Consider the following 22633-nt stretch of genomic DNA (forward strand, 5'->3'; position numbering starts at 1 on the left):
AAGTGTAAGAGAGAGCCTTGTGCCCTAACTTCGCCACCAATAAAGGCACTATCTATCTATCTATCTATCTATCTATCTATCTATCTATCTATCTATCTATCTATCTATCTATCTATCTATCTATCTATCTATCATTATTCTTGTTATAATACAGCATTAACCAATAGGATTGTCGCGATTAAAAGCAATGCTATCACATGATATGCTCGATCAAGTGAAAAGGAGCACAGTTTCTCACTTTTTACGAACAGTACTACACTGTGTTCTGACAATGGCAAGTTCCAGAGCTGGTATGAATTGGCCAGAAACAGTGCTGAACACTGTTCTGCCACTTTCTATAAAATACGCACCTTCGGCTTTCCTCTCTGCGCCTCAGAGTAAGGATGGAATAGCTGGAATACCAGTAGTTATCAGTACATGTATGAACCAGAGGAATGGCATGCTTACATTTATAGGAGAGGAATGGTAGCAGACAAAACAAAGAACATCACAAAAAAAAGTCAATGTAATGTTATTCTTGAACAATATTATGGCCTTTCGTTATTGTAGGCCTTCATATATATTTTTAATTTATTAATATTAATAGGAATTCTTCCATTTGGAAACTAACTTTAAAATAGTGTATATTCTAATAATTATGAAAATCTATGTATGGGATTATTATGAGCTATTCGTTACGCTTCATTTCTGTGAAGACAACATATCTACAGCACCTTCCATTTCACACAGATATTGATGATTCACCCGTTATAGATATGGACGAATGAACTAACAAGCTTGTAGATTTAGGTGACTGTTGATATCGCGAAGATAACCAAGGGTTAAGTGAACGAAGTCAATGAAATCTATATATAGAAAATAAGAGTTTTGTCTCTACATTGCTCAGAATTTGAAAAGAATGGTATTTCTGTATCGGTCATGTCCGTAGTAACAAGAAAATGTACTTTTTACTTTTCCGTAATTTCTGTCTGTCTGTCTGTCTATCTGCCTGTCTGCCTGTATGTATGTACACGCATCACGAGAAAACGGCCGAAGAGAATTTCATGATAATCGGTATGTAAAGTAGGGGGAGGAGCCACAATTTTCTAGGCTGTAAATCATTTTATTCACGCCTAGTGAAATGGCAGTTTAGGGGAAGTCCTAAATATAATTTTCAAATATTTATATTATTAGTGGTCCTATCGACAAATACTTCATAACTGAGGTTATATATAATTAAATTTCCGATCATTTAAGTCATACATTTTTACCGTACCGACGATGATAACATAGATATTCATGAATTTGTATTTTTGTTGCTAAGTTCATATCAATGTCGAGCCACGAGAAAATGGGTTAACAGCATTTAATGAAAATCGGTATATAGAGTCGAAGAAAAAGAAACTACAGTCTAAGCTATAAACAATCTTATTCACCCTGGATGAAACTGTAGTTTAGGGGAAGGAACCTAAAATTGAATTTTTAATTACCTATGTTATTGGTCCTGGTTCGATTCCCGGCAGGGTCGGGAAATTTAACCATAATTGGTAAATTTCGCTGGCTCGGGGGCTTGGTTATGTGTCGTCTTCATCATAATTTCATCCCCCCATCACGACAGGCAGGTCGCCTACGGGAGTCAAATCGAAAGACTTGCATCTGGCGAGCCGAACTTGTCCTCGGACACTCCCGGCACTAAAAGCCATACGCCGTTTTATTGGTCCTATCGAAAAGTACTACATAGCAAGAGTTTTTTATAATACAATTTCCGATCATTTATGTTTTATTCAGTTTTACTGTACCGACTATGATAAGAGTGGTATTTCAAAGTCGAAAGAAAACTAAATGTGAAGGCCTACAATATCGAAAGCGCATAACAATGATCAACAATAACATTACATTGACCATTGTTTGTTGTGATAATCTTTGTCTCTTATAGTGCCACTCAACTCCAATAGATGAGATTACTGTTGCGTACCGAGTATTACAGCCTGACTGAATATTGGCGGGAAATTGCTGGGGAGTTGGAAAAATTACTTCTTTATCATGCCATTCCTCTTGTTCATACATTTCCTGATACTGCCGGTATGTAACACACTGGTTCATCATAGTATTTCAGCTATTCGATCCTTACGGCAGAGACTGAATTAGTAGTAGTATTACTTCTATGCCCTGGTCTAGAATTACAATTTACCGGGCGAGTTGGCCGTGTGGTTAGGGGCGCACTGCTGTGAGCTTGCATCCGGGAGATAGTGGGTTGGAATCCCATTGTCGGCAGCCCTGAAGATGGTTTTCCGTGGTTTCCCATTTTCACACCACGCAAGTGCTCGGGCTGTACCTTAAGGCCACGGCCGCTTCCTTCCAACTCCTAGGCCTTTCCTATCCCATCGTCGCCGTAAGACCTATCTGTGTCGGTACGACGTAAAGTCACTAGTAAAAAGGAATTACAATTTAGGCCGATTCCAAATTATAGCACAAAAATTCACTAAATAACTCAAAATTCAACCCTGAAAAGAGCCGTTTCTTAAGAAAAGCTTCTTCCCTTCACTTTTATAAAAGTCTACGTTCATTTTATTCCAAATTAGCAGTGAAGAGGGGTTTCTCCTCTGGCTTGGAGGAAAAATTTGCCTCCAAGGCAGAACGTCGTGTGACAGCAAACCAAGACAATCTCGGCCTCACACAAGCCGGTCTGACAGATCGAGCGAGTGGAGAATGTTATTTCTGAAGATCGCCGAATGAGTGTGGCATTTCCGTAGGGTTATAGCTCACAATCCTGCATGACGACCTGAGAATGCGAAAAGTGGAAAGTTGCCGGAAAAGGCTGCACGAGTGCTCTTTAACCAGGCCAACGCACCAGCGCATCGCGCGAACGTGATGTATTTGTTTCTTCGTTAAAATCAACATCAAAGTGATTTCCCATGCTCCCTACTCAACTCACATGGCTCCTAACGACTTCTGGCTGTTTCCAACAATGAAAGACACTCCGAAGTACATTCACTAGCCGTGCCACTATTACATCCAGAGGTCAACACAGACCCCTAAAGCAGCGTTCGCAGCGGTCATGGAATCAAGGCGTCGACGTTGTCAAAAACGTGTCCGGCTGCAGGCAGAAGTGACACAACTTTCATAGTTTTCGTGTGATTCTTTAGGGAGAAAAATCGGAGGTGTTATAACTTGAATTTACCTGGTAATTAACTTGTGCTGCACTGGGAAGGCTTTATCTGACCCTGTAATAATTAAGAGGGGAATTCCCCAAGGCAGTATTATCGGACCTTTATGTTTTCTTATATACACACTCACTGACAGAGCAAATGCAACACCAAGAAGGAGTGGTTCGAAAGGGATGAAAGTTGGGGAAAAAACAGAGACGGCACGGACGAATAATTGATGTTTATTTCAAACCGATATGCAGGTTACACAATGCGCACGGCATCGACTCATTAGGATGTAGGACCACCGCGAGCGGCGATGCACGCAGAAACACGTCGAGGTACAGAGTCAATAAGAGTGCGGATGGTGTCCTGAGGGATGGTTCTCCATTCTCTGTCAACCATTTGCCACAGTTGGTCGTCCGTACGAGGCTGGGGCAGAGTTTGCAAACGGCGTCCAATGAGATCCCACACGTGTTCGATTGGTGAGAGATCCGGAGAGTACGCTGGCCACGGAAGCATCTGTACACCCCGTAGAGCCTGTTGGGAGATGCGAGCAGTGTGTGGGCGGGCATTATCCTGCTGAAACAGAGCATTGGGCAGCCCCTGAAGGTACGGGAGTGCCACCGGCCGCAGCACATGCTGCACGTAGCGGTGGGCATTTAACGTGCCTTGAATACGCACTAGAGGTGACGTGGAATTATACGCAATAGCGCCCCAAACCATGATGCCGCGTTGTCTAGCGGTAGGGCGCTCCACAGTTACTGCCGGATTTGACCTTTCTCCACGCCGACGCCACACTCGTCTGCGGTGACTATCACTGACAGAACAGAAGCGTGACTCATCGGAGAACACGACGTTCCGCCATTCCCTCATCCAAGTCGCTCTAGCCCGGCACCATGCCAGGCGTGCACGTCTATGCTGTGGAGTCAATGGTAGTCTTCTGAGCGGACGCCGGGAGTGGAGTGCAGGCCTCCTTCAACCAATCGACGGGAAATTATTCTGGTCGATATTGGAACCACCAGGGTGTCTTGCACATGCTGAAGAATGGCGGTTGACGTGGCGTGCGGGGCTGCCACCGCTTGGCGGCGAATGCGCCGATCCTCGCGTGCTGACGTCACTCGGGCTGCGCCTGGACCCCTCGCACGTGCCACATGTCCCTGCGCCAACCATTTTCGCCACAGGCGCTGCACCGTGGACACATCCCTATGGGTATCGGCTGCGATTTGACGAAGCGACCAACCTGCCCTTCTCAGCCCGATCACCATACCCCTCGTAAAGTCGTCTGTCTGCTGGAAATGCCTCCGTTGACGGCGGCCTGGCATTCTTAGCTATACACGTGTACTGTGGCACACGACAACACGTTCTACAATGACTGTCGGCTGAGAAATTACGGTACGAAGTGGGCCATTCGCCAACGCCGTGTCCCATTTATCGTTCGCTACGTGCGCAGCATACCTCAGTGACGTCAGTCTACCCTCCACTTGGCATAAAGTTCTGACCACTCATCCTTGGTGTTGCATTTGCTCTGGCAGTCAGTGTATATATAAATGATATGAGTAAAGGAGTGGAATCGGAGGTAAGGCTTTTTGCGGATGATGTTATTCTCTATAGAGTGATAAATAAGTTACAAGATTGTGAGCAAGTGCAACGTGACCTCGAAAATATTGTGAGATGGACAGCAGGCAATGGTATGTTGATAAACGGGGTTAAAAGTCAGGTTATGAGTTTCACAAATAGGAAAAGTCCTCTCAGTTTTAATTACTGCGTTGATGGGGTGAAAGTTCCTTTTGGGGATCATTGTATCTATATGTTAATATAAGGAAAGATCTTCATTGGGGTAATCACATAAATGGGATTGTAAATAAAGGGTACAGATCTCTGCACATGGTTATGAGGGTGTTTAGGGGTTGTAGTAAGGATGTAAAGGAGAGTGCATATAAGTCTCTGGTAAGACCCCAACTAGGGTATGGTTCCAGTGTATGGGACCCTCACCAGGATTACCTGATTCAAGAACTGGAAAAAATCCAAAGAAAAGCAGCTCGATTTGTTCTGGGTGATTTCCGACAAAAGAGTAGCGTTACAAAAATGCTGCAATGTTTGGGTTGGGAAGAATTGAGAGAAAGAAGAAGAACTGCTCGACTAAGTGGTATGTTCCGAGCTGTCAGCGGAGAGATGGCGTGGAATGACGTTAGTAGACGAATAAGTTTGAATGGCGTTTATAAAAGTACGAAAGATCACAATATGAAGATAAAGTTGGAATTCAAGAAGACAAACTGGGGCAAATATTCATTTATAGGAAGGGAGTTAGGGATTGGAATAACTTACCAAGGGAGATGTTCAATAAATTTCCAATTTCTTTGAAATCATTTCGGAAAAGGCTAGGAAAACAACAGATAGGGAATCTGCCACCTGGGTGACTGCCCTAAATGCAGATCAGTATTGATTGATTGATTGATTGATTGATTGATTGATTGATTGATAGTTGTAAACACTCTACATGTCATTTAGTATCTAGCCATATATTTGAAGGTAATGCTCAAAACAACTTTTCTGTCCTATTTAACTCCTCCGTTTCTGATATTCGGTCGACTCTATTACAGACGTTTAATTCCATTAGAATATGACGGTAATGGAATCAAACTAAGCACTATGTTTTTTCTAGTTGGGAAGATGCCAGCTCTAACACATAACGCATATGCTTTTTCTTGAAGTAGGTGAAATAAAACGAACAGAAATCTACATTCAATATATGTTGTAACCTTGATTCCTAGAAGCAACGCTTCGAGGAATTTTTCCAACGTATCTATTATCTCAGCACGAACCGTGTGGTATATAAATGTGTGGAGTTGAGGTCGGATCATAATCTTTTTCACCATGAACGGAGTACTGGCACTGTGCGTCCTCCTCGCCACCGTGGCTGTCGTCCTGGCTGGGGACACCTACACCACCAAGTATGATAACATCAACGTGGACGAGATCCTCGGCAATGAGCGGTTGAGGAAGGTGTATTCCGATTGTCTGATGGCTGAAGATGACAAGAGCTGTCCGGAGGAAGGCAAGGAACTCAGAAGTAAGTACCTAGAACTTGCTTATCCTAGAAGATTCACATTTTCATCAGTTTCTAGTCCTGACTTCCATACTTCTACTCTACATATTTGTTGAAATCTGTTTCAACAATAATCTAGAGGACGCGATAGTCAAAAGACTCACCTCAAGGACCGTGTTTCGATTACTGGTCAATCTATATAGGTCTTTCCAAATAATTATTCATGTGTCTCATATTCCACGAAAATTCGTACTGTAGTTTAGTGGGCATGAAATTATTATTATTATTATTATTATTATTATTATTATTATTATTATTATTATTATTATTATTATTATTATTGTTGTTGTTATTGTCGTTTTCGATTGTTGTCGCTTCTGGTATTCTTAATGGTAGGTTCTGCAGCTGCTTTCTTCTTGGTATTTTGACCTTTTCTATTCGCCCAGTAATTCTCCATTGCCTTGAAGAACTCTATTTTGCGTTCCTCGGGGCCATTTCCTCGTCTCATTGTGGTTAGCTTCTGTAACCGAATTTAAGAAGGGTCTGGTTTTGATAGTTGAACGGTAGTTGCTTAAGTTCTGCCCTATCCTCTACCTGCTGTATCCATAGCTATCCAGTGACTTTACCCTTGCTGGTTACTTTGAGGAACTTATAGGACAGCCTGTGAGTATCCATTGTATGAGGGGTAGAATTCACGGTTTGATTAGTACCATCGCCTTCCATCTGATAGGACTATTGGCCCTACTACCCTTCTCTTTTTTGTAGTCAAGCCTCACCACATGTCTCATTTCCCACAGACAGACACATGATATCGACAATTGTGAGGCAAATTATTAATTTCATCTTGTTATTAATTCTGTTTCATCACCTTTAATGCTGTTTTAGTTGCCATGCGCCTTCCGTCTCACGCTCTACACAAACACCTTCCATTAGGTGTTAGTACATTTTAACCTACAAGATATCCTTTAGCACACATACATTATTGGTTGTTTTGCTAGTAAAGAAGTAAAATTTAGCAAGTGCTTCAATTAGGAATAAAGTACCGTCGTTAAAGAACGGACATTTTAAATATTTTAAAAGAGCATGTCCTATTAGCCAGGCGCTTTTTAATTGTAGGCAAGTAATACAGACATATATAAAATTATATTGCAGTTTCCTTACAGTAATAATTCTTTAACCTGTAGAATGAATAATATCCTACACTGAATAAAATATGCAAGATATTTTGAAGTGACAATATGTCAATAATAGAAAAGTACGACTCTTTGGCTGAACGGTCAGCGTACTGGCCTGCAGTTCAGAGGGTCCCGGATTCGATTCCCGGCAGGGTTGGGGATTTTATCCTTAATTGGTTAATTCCAATGGCACGGGGGCTGGGTGTATGTGTAGTCTTCACCATCATTTCATCCTCATCACGACGCGCAGGTCGCCTACAGGTGTCAAATAGAAAGACAAGGACCTGGCGAGTCGTACCCGTCCTGGGATATCCCGGCACTAAAAGCCATACGGCATTTCATTTCAATAATACAAAACTTTGTCTTACTTACTTCTTGATAAGGAAACAATTATGTTCACAACTTGCGCGAAGCAAGAATGTTTTAGAAGTTTCGATCGGAATGTATAGCCTACTGTATTTCTTTATTGAAACGACTTTAACATCTCAATGAATGTAGGAAACGTTTCACTATTGTAATAATATTAACCAGTTCGGCGCTTGCAAGGTAGGCTTTGGTGTACAAGTGACCACAGGTGATTCGAGGTCCGACAGCTCTGCATTCCGACCTACCAAACGAGCAAAGAAAGGATGGCCGCTGCTCTGCTGTGGCCCTACGCCTGTGCATTCGGAAGATGGAGAGGGGTTGGTTTCCGCCGTCGGGTGTCCTGAGAATGGCTTTCCGTGGTTTTATATTCTCCTGCACCGTCGGTTGTCCTGAGAATGGTTTTCCATTCTCCTGCACTAAAGCGAATTCCTGGACGGTTCGTAGTATAGGCTATGGCCGCCAACCCCCTCACCTTCACAGACAACCTCCATGGCCTGAGAGGCGGCGTTACAGTGTAGGAGGCCTGCCGTCCCCTTCAGGAATGAAATGAAAATGTTTATGTATAAATAATAATATTAATAATAATGAAATGAAATGGCGTATGGCTTTTAGTGCCGGGAGTGTCCGAGGATATGTTCGGCTCGCCAAATGCAGGTCTTTTGACTTGACTCCCGTAGGCGACCTGCGCGTCATGATGAGGATGAAATTATGATGAAGACGTCACATAGAATTAAATAGAATTAACCAATTATGGTTAAAATTCCCGACCCTGCCGGGAATCGAACCCTGGACCCCTGTGACCAAAGGCCAGCACGCTAACCATTTAGCCATGGAGCTGGACATTAATAATAATGAAACTATTTATAGCTCCTGAAACTAAGGTACAGTTACAGGAATAAACTATTAAATATTTACGTCCATGATGCAATGATGATAATGTTATATAGAGCCAACATTTACTCATGGCCTTTTACATGAGCAATTTCTTGTTGTGACAATTTGTAGAACAGCGTCAAAATGTTTCCAGTTTTTTTCTTAAGAACTCCTGAAACAAAGGAGGAACCGCTCTGGTGTTCAGCTTTCCTCTTCTGAGGATTCATCGGAGATATTCTGAAGGTTAAACAGTAATGCTATTTCTAAGCTAAAGAGATAAAACAAGGTGCATGGTTTACTTCTCTAGTAATTTTAATGAAAAAAGAATTGCTTACTTTTACATTCATTCATATCAAGTGGCCAAACACATTTTTAGAGAGTGATAAGTAGCAACCCTGCACCTGGTGCCGATAAATGTTTCACTGTCTTAAATCTAAACCCAAGAATTTTTAATTGTGTCCCTAGAATTGATTAGTTGTCATGGCAAAGCAAACACTCGCTGGATATTACAATACTTTGACTGAAAAATAATTAACTCCTTCGGTACGTGGAATAAGGGACCTGAGTAATTTGCCAAGGAAGATGCCCGATAAATTTCTTCCTTAAAATTATTTATTAAAAGACTACGTAAACAAGTGATAGGCAATCTGCCACCTCGGTGACAGCCCTAAATGCACATCAGTGGGGAATGACAATGAAATGGGCCCTGACGTACACAACTTCTTTTAAAACTAACCGCTCCCATTGTAAGATAGCATTCTTATACATCTGTGCACAGGAAGTAAATTGCACTTAGTGCGTTCATTGTCTACGATATCGTGGTTTTCAATAATGTTATTTATCTCTAGTTTGTTTATTAGTATACATTAAATTAACTATACCATTCAAAACACTGAATAAATTACCTTGTTGGAACGCTTTCTACCACTTTGTTACGGAGCAACCCCTAGACCTATCATTTCATTTCTTTCACAATTAGGAAGATTAATTCATCAAAACGGTCAGGGGCACGTGGCTGTGAGCTTGCATCCGGGAGATATTGGGTTAGAATCCCACTGTCGGCAGCGCTGAAGATGGTTTACCGTGGTTTCCCATTTTCACACCAGGCAAATGCTGGGGCTGTACCTTAATTATGGCCACGGCCTCTTCCTTCCAACTCCTGGGCCTTTCCTATCCCCTCGTCGCCATAAGGCTTATCTGTGTCGGTGCGACGTAAAGTAACTACCAAAAAAAGGAACATCATCAAAACTACAATAGTGTGTATCTGTGCCTGGAAGACAAAGGTCACTCTGTTACCAGTATGCAATTTTACAGGATATTTAAAAGTATGTTCTTATGAAGGCGCGTTTTGCTTTTGCTGTGTCAGAAATATTTCTGGACAACTGGGATTTTGCATTGCTTACTGTGTAGCTAATATTTGGAAAACTTCGAAAAGTCTTATAATCGCCGTACTAGACGTAACAGAAGAACAGTCGTGATTATGGATGTTCTTCTGATCATATACTGTGGTTTTCGGTAAAGCGAACTCATTCTTTCATGTTATGTTCCAGGGGACCTCCCTGATGCTCTGGCTACAGTAAATGTACCGACAAACAGAAGGAGAAGGCAGAGAAGGTCATCAAATGGATTATTAATAACGACGCTGAGGGATGGAAAAAACTGAAGGCCAAGTGGGATCCCACCGGAGAGTACACCAAGAAGTACGAGGAAGAAGCCAGAAAGCATGGTATTACCGTGTAATGTGACTACGCAGTGGAGATAAGCCGTACGTTGTACAAATTGAAAGTTGTTGTTTGTTGTTCAATAAATATATTTACAGATATAACCTATTTCGTTGAAGATTTATAATATTCCTCTGCTTTTCCCTCTCATCAGATAGCGGAACGGAGATCTCTTGAGACTGTTGGATAAGTCTCAGAAACAATAAAATGTTTTGATTACTTATTTCACTGATTCATTTTCACTTACCAGGTATCCCTGCAGCTTTTCTCTTTCGAAATGCAGCAATATTGCGGAAGAGGCTTGGGATGAGGTTGAAATGAACCGACGTAAAGTGCTACATATACGAACATCTCCGAACACCAAACATTTTGGTAGTAAGCTCTAGGTGAGATGCAATCTCCATAGAATCCTGTCGTAGAAGAATTGCGGTGTAGTTTACTAATATGTTCTTCGAGTAAACGTATTTCCGCAAATACCAGCATCCAACCATTAAACGTTTCGTTTTCCACATTTTAAGATACAGTCAGTATTTGCTGAATGACTCCCAGACAATATTAGATGTGGTAAGATGGTACCAGAAATCTTCGTGGCAGAATTTAAGGCTGCTTGGTTTCAAGATAGTAGATTGCAGCGTTTCAGCACAGACTGCCGTTAAAGCTGTCATCGGCATCCGTCAAACTGCTTATTGCATTGCCACCCAACTGAATTCCTCCGTGCCATTTCATACCTTTCAGGATAATCGGAAATTCTTCTGCGATGGATTCCCGTAAAATTCTTACCGGGTGACTAGGATGGTTTTCCGTGCTTTCCCATTTTACCATCAGGCAAATGCTGGGGCTGTACCTTAATTAAGGCCAAGATCGCTTCCTTCCCACTCCTAGCCTATCCTATCGACGCCATAAGACCTATCAGTGTCAGTGTGACGCAAAAAGAAATTGTAAAAAAAAATATGTTCTTCATCAAGCTTCGCTGCACCTTTGTATATTGTGGTTTACCTCCTTTGAAATTGCAGTCTGTTAGGCCCGCTAAGGCTTTAAGAATTATTTTCTCACTGTTTAAAATGTTCACATTCTACCTCACCTTCCGAGAGGACTTACTTGATCAAATATCAACCAGGCAGGTATTTTTAAGGGCATCTATGAATGCAAAGCACGAGAATTTTACGATATTTTATTAAACAACTTTTGCAATTTAATATCTTCATAAATTCCCCCATTTGGGAACCCTGCGGGAATTTTCGATCAATAACTTCGTAAGCCTTCCATTCTTTGAGATGCTATAGTCCGGACAAAGGACGGAGAAATATTTCAGGTATTTACATTCCTTTTTCCTATCAAATCAGGTAGGTATTTTGCTCACGATGGATTACAGAAGGGTATGCTTAGGTACTTCAAGGAAGGAAAGGGTTACAGGAAGGACATCCCAGGAATCATTAATGAACAACAGAAGAGCGTACGTATAACAAGCGGAAGTATTCAGTCAGCAGTATGTAAAGAGTAATGTCCTGATAGAGGAAGTGACAACACTAGCGAAATACTGACATTTACCTGCGATAATAACAATATTTACAATAAGGCACAACATTAAAGGCCAAAAAGCCGGCCGAAACTGATAAGATTTCTGGGGATATATTAAAGGCAATGGGTTGGGATAAAGTACCACATATAAAGTACTTATCTTACTACTGATTTAATTAAGATAAAAGAAGGTGAAATAAGAGTTACTATATTACCCCTAGTATACAGAGGAAAGGGTGAAAAGCACCAAAGCGTTTAATTACAGGCCAGTCTGTTGAATATATTGTACCCGACCACGTGTCCTAAATTGCGCCTTGCTGTGCTCATAGGTAGAGATGGTGGAGCTTCCCAAACTAACTATGTGGGGCTTAAATATTAAAGAGAACATAAGTACGAATGAGAACCATTCCAAGTAGTGGGTGAAAGAGAGTTTATTAATCCAAAACATAGAAATAAATCACCTTTCGTAAGGGTGTGGCACCTCGTGTGGCATCACGCGACAATCCTTTTGGTGATCTTCCTCCAGGAGTCTCTGCTTTGGGCATGGTGACTTGCTTGCTGTAAGCTCATTCTGGTCAAGTTCTTGATCTGGTCCATCCCTCGTAACGGCGCACGTCCTCTAGGTCTTCGAACTTCGACTTTTCCCTCTGTGAAAATTATTTCCATTGCCTCCTGTCCTGTGGCAATATGACCAAAATATCCGAGTTGTTTTTGGTTGATAAGGGTCGACAGTCTTGTTCTGATGCCGAGCTGTTCAGGATCTATTCATTCCTACAGCACCACATTTCTAGAGCATCAATCTTGCGGCGATCGTCCAAGTTTCTGCTGCATATTTCGCGATAGGGAAGACTTTAATAAATAGAATATATTAAATAAGTAAAGATATAAAAACCCATAAGGTAAGATAAGTCGTAACGTAGTAGATGTACTGGAAAGTGTACCTACAATGCAAAATAAAGTGAAGCATCTCATTTACACTGAGAGGATAATAAGCTGTCGAACCCGAAATGAATTCCACTTACACTCTGGAACCCGTTATATCACTCTTCCTTATTTTTAACTTTCCACCGCTTTTCGTGGGTGCGACCTGTGTCGCACAGGTGGATTTGGCCCCGTTTTCTGGAGAGATACCCTTCCTGTCGCCAACCCTATATGGAGGGAAAAAATCGCTATTGCATGTTTCTGTGGTGGTTGGTAGTGTAGTATGTTGTGTGAATATGAAGAGGAAAGTGTTGGGACAAACACATACGCCCAGTCCCAGAGCCAGAATAATTAATCACACGCGATAAAAATCCCCGACCCGGTCGGGATCCTCACACACCACACATAATTCTATCTTCCACAACAATAACACGCAGATACGTTCACATGACAGACGCCACCCACCCTCATCGGAGGGTCTGCCTTACAAGGGCTTCACTCGGCTAGAAATAGCCACACCAAATTATTATTATTCTTACTGGATGCCTAAGAACTATTTTTGTGAATGATTAATGTCGTACCAATACATCGAATGTTTTCGGGTATGAAAGGATAGGAACGAGTTGGCATTGAGAAGATTGCGGCCGTGCCGTTAATTAAGGTACAGCTCTAGCATTTGCCTTGTGCAAAATGGGAAAGCTGAGAAAACAAACTTCAGAGCTGCCGACGACCGTTGTTCGTAACTGTTGGTCATTACAAACACGTTCTCGAATGAAACAGACATATACAGTAGATATCGAGCAGGAATTATACGAATAATAATAATAATAATAATAATAATAATAATAATAATAATAATAATAATAATAATAATAATAATAATAATAATAATTGTACCGGGAGGTACACCTCAACGCCGCGCATTCAAAATTAGCGCCTAAAAGAACTCCTATCAATCAAAAGTGAAACCAATATTATAACAAGTTAGAACTTATCAGAAGATGTCACCACCGAAATATTATGTAATTTTATTATTGTGCAGTTGCCTAACCTGAGGGAATTTCTCCTTGTTTTGTTTGCCATTCATCAAGAAGTGTGGACATTTTTTCACAGATGACACTACCAAAGGACTATGATCATGCACCCTGGTCCAAAGTGAAAGAACTTATAATTTAAATAAGATTTTTATTTCTAGGTTTTTGTAACTGATTGATGTTCATTTATTTTTGGGTTGGCAATTCTTCCTTTTCTTTCCGCCAGTTTTGAATCTAGCCAATCACTAGTTTTTGTAATTAATTTTCAACCAATCCCGTATTTCTTCTTCACTTTGTATCTGCCAATCAAATTTAAGAGAGTGTGTCCTGATTAATCTTGAATGATCTCGAACCTTCCCTGAGGGTTTATAAAGTGCGGCTTTTCACGTTTCTTGGCCAATTTATCGTCGTCTATCTGAGTGTGTGTGTGTCAAGCAGTAGGCGGGCGGCTTCTTTCGTCGGCAACCAGAACATCTATAAGGTAATGGCCACATCAACTACATCTTTCTTGTTGTAGCTACCTCCGCAGGTTATTCCAAGGGGAAGGTCCGAATCTTTAACCATGTAACCTACGTTTCTGAAATGTAACTTCTTCCGGCTAATGTAGAAGTTTTATAAAATCTTTAACTGTAAATCGGGGATAGAGAGTGATGTACCCTCTCGAGCTCCCCTTCACCTTTCTTCGAGGTGACTACGTTTTGTATCAGTTTTTTCTCCTGTAATGTGTTGAAGTAATTTCTATGCCAGTCACCTCAGTAGTTTGGGAATAGCCTCTGTTACATCGGCCTAGAGCCATATAGGTTTCTAAGTTTTCATTATCTTGGAGCGCAGTGCATGCCTCCATTCTTTTTGTGTTTGGGCCAGTTATTTAACTTGTTCTGTTTCCATGAAGGCCCCGTAGGTCGGGTATTAAATACCTCTGTAAAAGTAGGTTTAATCTGTAAATGGTGGTTTGAGCGACCTGACATTGACGTAATGTTGCCTTGAGTAGACAGTAAGAAACTGAGAGCCTGTTAGCTCTTTTTCAAGTTTTGTAACTGAAAAGTGTGCCTCTAGGAGGCTAGATATTGTGATTTAGGGAGCAAGTGCTCTTGAATTAGGGTATTTCTGCCCCTCATTAAATAATACCTCTTCCTTTAGTAAAATTGTAAAACTAGGGGCTTCAAGCCAAAATTGTTAAGGTTATGAATCTTGGATTTTCCCTATCTTGTTTAATGATTGCTATTTGTACCTGTAATATTGTCATGAAAAAAATTGTTAAATTTGTTTTCAGAAAATAAATATAACCTTCTAAAGTTTAACTCAATTTTTGATATTATAGATAGACCATTCAAGCCCGCACCTTCTTTCAGCTCTGCGCTCCAGAGATACGCCGGAACAATAATAATAATAATAATAATAATAATAATAATAATAATAATAATAATAATAATAATAATAATAATAATAATAATAATAATAATAATAATAATAATAATAATAATAATAATAATAACAATAATAATAATAGTAATAATAATAATAATAATAACAACGCAGACTTTCCGATGAGGGTAGGCAGCATCTACAGTGGGAAGTAAATTGCCTCTCGGTATGAAACATTGAAGAGTAGTGTGTGGAGTGTGAGTAGCAGGATTATTATGAGCAGTAAAAACATGCTTCCCCCCCACAATCCCCTCCTATAAACTGGAATTATTCGCTTAAAATCCCACAATTCCTCCAAGATCGAACTGGCAAACCAGTGGCCAGAAAATCAGAACGCTGACCATTCCGCCATGGAGTTAACAAATTGTTCTCACACTGGGAATAGGGGGGGGGGGGGCTGAAGGACTTTACAACGAGGGCACACATGAAGCATGGTGTCAAATTTACCTTTTGGTAAAATCAAACCGTCCTAAGTATGTCTATCAACAAATGAATCTCAAATTGTTAACGAGTAATTTATCTGCGTTCAAGGAATCGTTTCGGAGAGACACCTGAATGAAATTTGGAGTCAGGAAATGTAGAATTCAGTGCATTGGAAGGGCAAACGTTTGTCCATGAAACCATCCCGATTGAATTTGTTAGTTCTATACAGTCTGATGAAATGAGGCCTCTGTTATAAAAGAGCCTCTATGTTTCTCTCAGTCATGAATTTGCATCAATACTTGATGTCAGGGCCAGCAAGATCACACTAACCCAGTGTACTCTAAAAACCCTCGATGACAATACGTCTCTCAATCATGGCCATATCTCAGTATTTCACATCACAGCCTGCACGATTGCTAGGTAACATCGCGGCACATATTTTGTATCGATAATCTCGTGACACTAAAGTACTTATGGCAACTACACAGAAGATAAAAGAAACCTGTAACCTGATCAATAGAGAAATTATTCTCCCACTATATCTATTCCAGTCTTATCTCTAGTGTCAAAAAAAGAGATAATGCACACGATATCCACCTCCATTAGGGAATCGAAGTAACCGGCACTCGATCGACTCATGTGAACAGTACTTGCTTGATGATGATGATGCTTGTTGTTTTAAGGGGCCTAACATCGAAGGTCATCGGCCCCTGAACAGTACTTAGTTGCTTTTAAATTTTTATTAGAAAAAGAAGCGAGGTTTCATTTATGATTTAATTTCAAATTGTCAGCCAACAGGTGGATATTCTCTTTCTGATTTTATTGAAAAAAGCAATCAAATACATGATATTCCAAGGTTAGGGAGTACAAATGGTGTCCGACAATCCCCAGCAGATTTGACAGCACAGAATCGACCATGCCTGTGCATGATGAAACCCGGAATTGATTTTATTCTCAGGAAGCAGCGCCTCCTTAGAAATTATTTCTCTAACGCCCATCATAATTCCGAAGACCTTCCATTTTTTATCCCATACTACTTTCCGAGAATAGCGCTGTTTAAAAATCTTGTGAACATAGAAGTAGTAGTAAGAATAGCAATGTTTAAAAGCGTGTGCGCATCACCTATCGATGTCGAATGCATCGACTATCATACTAAACTTCTTCCATTAGAGCGTGTAACAATCGTTTGTGTGTGCTGCTATCTTAACGTGACCTATGTGCCTGAACTTAAAGCATAAAGGATAGCTATATGTAAAAATCTTGTGAACATAGCAGAGTTTTAACCACGTAGGCGTGGATTTTGAACTTCGCGTGCTGACGTAGCATACCACGTGTCCGTAACGTCATGACCACGTGCTCTTGTTTGTAAACAAAGCCACGTGCGGTTTTGACAGCTGTCATCTTGACGGACCCTAACCTAACTTTTAAGGACAATAGAACATCGCTAACCTCACTGTTGCCATCTTCACGGCGCTAAACCTCAAGGCTGCCACCTTATGCATGTCGCAGCGCGGAATTTGAAAACCAACAACAGAACATCGCTAACCTCACTGCTGCCATATTGACGGGGTTAAACATCACTGTTGCTACCTTGGTTATACGCTTTTGTGTTAGTTTACTGTTAATCGCTAAGCTGTTCGCATCATCGAAGTAGCAAGTAACAAGTGTCTAGCAGATTTAAAGAAGAATCTGTTAGCAGAAGATAAAAGTCCGTCAAGGAAAAACCTATTTCTAGGTATACTTGCAAAGAGTGTGGAAAAGCATTTTCCCGAAGCTGTCACAGGAGACGTCATGAGATATCATGTCAGACAATTTTTCAATGCAAACTTTGTAGAAGAGAGTTCAAGAACGCATACAACGCTCAACGTCATGAAGCCACGTGTAATGTAGCTTCATCGAGAAGGAAATACGAAGAGCTCAACCGTATTCAAGCGAACACTGATTTATTTTTAAAAAGTACACCTCTGCGAGATATTTTTAATTCTCCCTTGTCTACACCTGCTACAAGTTCTGTTACTAAGCACAAACTTCAAGGTAAAGAGAGGCAAGATCATGATTATGATATTTAAGGATAATGATGTTGATCAAAACAGTAGTAAATGGAAAGTAGAAGTAGAAGGAAAAGAAGATCTCAATGTTTCATTGCTATTAGAGCTTGATGATTTTACTTCGTTTTCTAACCCTACTACACGTTCTGTCGCAGTGCAAACATCTCACGAAGAGGTGCAAGGGGAAGAAGAAGAAAATTTCAACGCTTCATTGCTATCGAAACAAGTTAACTTTGTACCGAGAAACGCTACTGCTGAAGCACGTTTTACATCAAAACAAGTTCCTACACATCAACTGTCTGCATATAGGCTCAAAGTTCACAAGAAGCCTCTGTTACACTATATAGACATAAGATACTGTAAAGACCACAACGTACTCGTAAAACGTTTGCAACTGCTTAGAGCCTATCATGATGCTGGTTACACAGAGTACAAAGCACATATTTTTGAAATAGAGCAAAACTTTCGTGGTGTAGGTATTAATAAGTAATAGCTCTCTCTCTCTCTCTCTCTCTCTCTCTCTCGACAGTACAACAGCTTAAACACCTTCCTACAATCCCAGCGCTTACCCTCACCTAAGTCATCCTTCTGTAGTATATAGTCGATCGAGTAGCTATATTCGTATAGATTATTTTCAAACATTCTCCCTTCCTTAGGGTGTTAACTCCGCCTGTAGATGTAGAGGCGGTCTCAGGCACGGATAATGAGAGGAGAGGCACCCTAGCCCATTAGGCCTGTAGCCCATTAGCCCTTTTTCCCATTAGACCATTAGCCTATTAGCCTATCAGCACTTTAGCCCGACAAGGAATGTGCGGTAATCTGATCTTTTTAGAACATGTTCTAAACAAATGTTGTGTCGAGTACAATGTTCGATTCTAGTTTTGTTATTACTTATTTAGTTATCGGAACACATCAAACAATGTTCTGAACGCATGTTGAAGTTAACGACATCGAGTATAGTGTTTGATTCTAGTTTTGTTATGTTTCATGCACCTCTTTTGTAATCTGCAAATCTAAACATGCACACCTATGATGACGTCATCTCTGCAGCACATACGCACTCTTGCTTTCATGATGCATACTTATTGCATTACTTTGCCTCCTTAGTCTTGAGGAAACGAACAAGTCTAAACATGCACAATGACGTCATCACTGCAGCACGTGCTGACTCTAGCCTTCGCGATTGCATGTTATTAGAGGAGATGGTCATAACAGCAGCCACCATCTTGTGTAGTAACCTCTAAGTGAAAATTAGCGTTGGGAAGGGCGTCTTGTCGTAAACTAAAGTTAGACTCCTTCAAGATGGTAGATGAGAGGTTAGGTTCGCGAATGCACTAAAGTTTTACTGTTTAAAGATAATAGCTAACGGAATTTTTTAAATTACCCACCACCACATTTCAAAGGTATGAAGTTTAGTGCTGTAAGGATAGCAGCATGATGCTCTGTTGACTAAAGATAGCTTATGACAGCTGTCGAAAGAGCGCGCGGAATTTTTTAAATCATGCTGCACCACGATGAGGTTTAGTGCCGTAAAGATAGCTGCACGATGCGTTGTTGTTTAAAGATGGTGGCTGACAGCTATCAAAACCACGTAGATTGTTTTCAAATTGCTGCCACCACGTTTCAAAAGTAGTAGCTAAAGACAGCAGCACGATGCTCTGTTAATTAAAGATGGCGGATAACAGCTGCCACGTGGACATTGCGGCCACCACACTTCAAAGGTTCTAGCTATAGATGGCAGCACGATTCTCTGTCGATTAAAGATGGCCGCTGTCAAATAGAACGTAGCTTTGAAGAGCACTTGGAATTTCAAATTGCCCTCCACCGCTTGAGTAACAGCAGCCGCCATCTTGCGCAGTAGCCTCTAAGCTAGCTTCCTTCATAAGGGCCTATGTATAACCGCCAACTTGTGCGAGCACACCTAGGCCGTCTCATAAGGAGATGTGTATAACCGCCATCTTGCAGCTGCCATCTTGCGCAAGCATCCCTAGGCCGTCTCATAAGAGCATCAGTCATCTTGTGCAAGCACCCTTACGTCGTCTCATAAGAAGCTATGTATAGCCACCATCTAATAGCCGCCATCTTGCGCAAGTATCCCTAGGGGGTCTCATAAAAGCAGCAGCCATCTTGTTCAAGCATCCTTAAGCCGTCTCATAAGAGGCCATGCGTAGCCGCCATCTTGTAGAATTAGATAGCTGTCAATGCCAAAGGGTCTAAGTAGGAACCGAACCGTTGATCTCATCATTAGACTACTTTTTTCTTAAGCTATCATGTTCCTGAAACTGCAAACCTACGTATTTGGCGGAAAAATTGTGTCCGTTTTGCTCTACGACGCACCGTTTTCGAGATATTTAACATTTTGCATTTAAGCCCCAAATTTAATAAATCGAACCGTTGTTTCTAGCACGGTACGTTATACTCTCTACCATACCAAGACCTGATCAATTCACGAAAACTTGCTTCAAAACAAGCTAAAAGAGACCAAATGCCAATGGGCCTAAGTAGGAACCGAACCGTTGATCTCATCATTAGACTATGTTTTCTTATACTGTCATGTTCCTGTTACTGCGAACCTCGGTAATAGCCAGAAACATTTTGTCCGTTTTGCACTACGATGCACCGTTTTCGAGATATTTAACATTTTGTATTTAAGCCCTAAATTTAAAGAGTCGAACCGTTGATTTTAGCACAGCACGTTAGCCTCTAAGCTACCCTTCTTGATAAGAGCAGCAGGTATCTTGCGCAAGCACCCTTAAGGCGTCTCATAAGGAGCCGTGTATAGTCGCCATCTTATGTCCGCCATCTTGCTCAAGCATCCTCAGGGCGTCTCATAAGTGCAGCCGCCATCTTGTGCAAGCACCCTTAAGCCGTCTCATAAGAGCAGCCGCCATCTTGCGCAAGCACCCTTAATCTGTCTCATAAGGAGCCTTGTATACCCGCCATCTTGTGTCCGCCAACTTGCGCAAGTATCCCAAGGGAGTCTCATAAGAGTCAGTGTATTCCAGCCATCTTGCAGCCACCATCTTGCGCAAGCACCCTTAAGGCGTCTCATAAGGAGCCATGTATAGCCGCCAGCTTTTGTAATTGGCGTCGGGAAGGGCATCCGTTCGTAAAACTGAGGCTAGGACCCTTCCATGAGGTTAGGCTTGCTCTCTTACGCATAAAAAGTTAGGTTAAGCCCCTCCGAGGTAGCTCATGTGAGGTTAGGGTCGAGCTCTTAGCCAGCATGAGTACATATCAGTAAATATCAAAGATCATTTATTTGCCAACATCGTACGACATGGAGTATAGAATGTACTTTCTTACTCCCTTCAAAAGTCCGACCAAATGTCCCAGGCTTGAACCCATGATCTTTGGATGTGAAGGCCGACAAGTAGGCACCGACCTTCAGAGGGAGCTTCTAAACCCCGACAATATCCATGGCGCGGTGCCCGTGCGAAAGTTTGTTTGCGCGTCTAGGAGCCGCGGCGCGCGCTTTCGGAACCTGCCGTATGATGTAGTGTGTGATATGTCTTTCTTTCTTTCTTTCTTTCTTTCTTAGTCGGTTTACCTTCTAGGGTTGGCTTTTCCCTCGGACTCAGCGGGGATCCCACCTCTACCACCTCAAGGACAGTGTCCTGGAGCTTGAAATTCTAGGTAGGAGGATACAGCTGGGGAGGAGGACCAGTACCACGCCCAGGCAGCCTCACTTGCTATACTGAACAAGGGCCTTGTGGGGGGCATGGAAAGAATGGAAGGGATAGAGAACGAGGAGGGAAGGAAGCGGCCGTGGCCTTAAGTTAAGTACCATCCAGGCATTTGCCTGGAGGAGAAGTGGGAAACCACGGAAAACTACTTCGAGGATACCTGAGGTGGGAATCGAACTCCGTTCTACTCACTTGACCTCCCGAGGCTGAGTGGACCTCGTTGCATCCCTCGTACCACTTTTCGAATGTCGTGGCAGAGCTGGGAATCGAACCCGGACCACCTAATGTGTGTGATATACTAATATGTTTATGCTGAAATTTATGTAGCTGTAGGGTATCTCCCAGCTGTATAATGCCTCATTTTTATTGTTATAATTCTAGTAATAATAAATATCGTGAAATCTTTTCTCTGGTATAGTCGACTGGATCCTCAAGGTGTACAACTTTAAATACGCAACAGGGGAATTCCAAGGCATTTAAATATCTAGAACCGCCTGTCTTTCTCTTGCTTCGAGGAGTACGTTTGTCCTTCCGGATAATAGGTTTATTTTTAAAGAGTCTTGTGACGTCAAACTCCTGAAATCACGATTCTCGTACACGAGGATCCCAATTGGACACAGATAATACGGCGTAAACGGCGAAACGTAGAAAAAAAAAACTTGTATGGTCTGGTTACAAACGTGGATTCTTCTGCTTCTTGTACTTCTTGATCCCCGAGCAGAATGGGATGGGGCTGACAGAACACACCTTTCTCTTGCCACTGTACTTTAGAAAACGTAATCTTCTATGGAAATACAGTACGTACAAGAATAAATTTCTTATAGTGCAATCACCAGTCAGTTGTATAAAGAGATAAGCGAGGCGCTTCTACTCAAGTCTTCTATACTAATATTATAAAGGGGAAAAATTTGTTTGTTTGTAACTAATAGACTCAAAAACTACTGAACAAATTAAAAAAATTTCTTCACCTATAGGAAGCTACATTGCGAGTGAGTAACATGGGCTGTATTTTATTTTCAAAAGAATTCGAAGTGGGAGCACGGGGGCGGAGGGGTGGGGGGAGATATAAAAATAATAGGCTAATATAGGCAAAATATCGAATTTGTATATAAGGACGACACAAAGCTCAATTTAACCCTCTTGACGCAAAGATCAAAACTCGGTAAGCCCTACGGGCCCGAAAGCCATGTTTTAAGGCCCTAAAACCAACCGTTACGGAGATATCGGCACCACACTACCCCTGCTCTAGGAATCGGTTAAAGAAACGAA

The 22633-nt window shown here is 41.5% G+C and overlaps 1 protein-coding gene across 1 annotated transcript; it reads left to right on the forward strand.

Annotated features, from left to right (window-relative positions):
• Window positions 1–5998: 5998 nt before the first annotated feature.
• On the forward strand, window positions 5999–10417 carry LOC136874140 (ejaculatory bulb-specific protein 3-like). Its single transcript, XM_068227932.1, has 2 exons — window positions 5999–6198; window positions 10139–10417. Exons 1-2 carry the CDS (start codon window positions 6003–6005, stop codon window positions 10249–10251), a joined length of 309 nt encoding a protein of 102 aa, XP_068084033.1. The 5' UTR covers window positions 5999–6002; the 3' UTR covers window positions 10252–10417.
• The last annotated feature ends 12216 nt before the right edge of the window (window positions 10418–22633 follow it).

This window comes from Anabrus simplex, chromosome 5, assembly GCF_040414725.1.
Source record: "Anabrus simplex isolate iqAnaSimp1 chromosome 5, ASM4041472v1, whole genome shotgun sequence".
Taxonomy (NCBI): domain Eukaryota; kingdom Metazoa; phylum Arthropoda; class Insecta; order Orthoptera; family Tettigoniidae; genus Anabrus; species Anabrus simplex.